Source organism: Gekko japonicus, unplaced genomic scaffold, assembly GCF_001447785.1.
Source record: "Gekko japonicus isolate JY-2015 unplaced genomic scaffold, Gekko_japonicus_V1.1 scaffold358, whole genome shotgun sequence".
Taxonomy (NCBI): Eukaryota; Metazoa; Chordata; class Lepidosauria; order Squamata; family Gekkonidae; genus Gekko; species Gekko japonicus.
The window spans coordinates 506,936-508,063 of record NW_015161962.1 but is presented as its reverse complement, the minus strand read 5'-3'; the positions used below and the strand labels follow the sequence as shown (position 1 = coordinate 508,063).

The window sequence follows — 1,128 nt, the reverse complement described above, 5'->3', positions numbered from 1 at the left end:
GGGCCTCCCCGCCCTCACCTCCCCCACCCGCTGGGCAGCAGGGCGCTCCCTCCTGGGGCTTCCTGGGCGGCAGCCGTGTGACAGGCTGCACTCCGCAGGGGTCGCGGCGGCAGCAGCCGCCATCCCAGCCCTCTGCCCTGCCCGGGGCCACGGAGGGAGGGGCACACAGGGGGCTGCCGCGGGGGCAGGTGTGGGGTGGGAGGCGGGGGGGAGAGGGGAGGGGCCGGGCGCTCTCTGCCCAGGGCCCCTCAACAGCTGGAACTGACCCGTCCGCTCCCCGCAGACAACCTGTCCTACATCGAGCACATCTTCGAGATCTCCCGCCGCCCCGACCTGCTCACCATGGTGGTGGAGTATCGCACGCAAGTGCTGAAGATCTCCGAGGAGGACGAGGTGGACACCAAGCTGACCCGCATCCCCAGCGCCAAGAAGTACAAAGGTCAGTGGCCTCCCCCGCCCTGTGGCCCCCTGCGGGGCGGGCCCCCGCCTCTGGCTCCCTCCCCATGGGACAAGGCGGCTGGACAAAGCCCGTGGGCTGAGGGGGCCCCCAGAAGGCAAGCCCCACCCAGGAGAGGCCCTTTTGGACTCCTGGGAGCATCGGGCCTGTGGCCCCACACAGCCCAACAACGCTGGATGGGCCTCCGTCCAGGAAACCCCCTCCCCAAAAGGTGGGACCAGTTTGTGCATGGGAGGAGGGGTGGGCGGCATAAACCTGCCTGCTCCCTCACTGCTTGGTGTTGTGGTGAAGTGCACGGACTCTGATCTGGGAGAACTGGGTTGGATTCCGCACGCCTCCACGTGCAGCTGCTGGATGACCTTGGGCAAGCCACAGTTCTCTCAGAGCTGTTCTCAAAAGAGCTGTCAAGAGCTCTCTCAGCCCTGCCTACCTCACAGGGTGTCTGTCTGTCGCGGGGAGTGGAAGGGGAAGGAGACTGTCAGCCGCTCTGAGACTCCGAGTGAAGGGCCAGGGGCATAAATACAATCTCTTCTTCTTCTTCTCTCCCCCCCCCCTTCACAGACATCATCCGGCAGCCCTCGGAAGAAGAGATCATCAAATTGGCCCCCCCACCCAAAAAAGATTAGAGGAGGAGAGGAGTGGGGGGAAGGGCAGAACCCTCCCCCCCCCCG

At 66.0% G+C, this 1,128-nt stretch overlaps 1 protein-coding gene across 1 annotated transcript in view; it reads left to right on the top strand.

Moving 5' to 3' along the window:
• PEA15 (phosphoprotein enriched in astrocytes 15) overlaps positions 1-1,110 on the top strand; it is a 25,138-nt gene extending 24,028 nt beyond the window's left edge. Inside the window, exons 3-4 of the mRNA XM_015429556.1 lie at positions 284-439; positions 1,019-1,110. Coding sequence (XP_015285042.1) covers positions 284-439; positions 1,019-1,083 — 221 coding nt within the window. The 3' untranslated portion in view covers positions 1,084-1,110. The remainder of the gene's footprint in view (positions 1-283; positions 440-1,018) is intronic.
• The last annotated feature ends 18 nt before the right edge of the window (positions 1,111-1,128 follow it).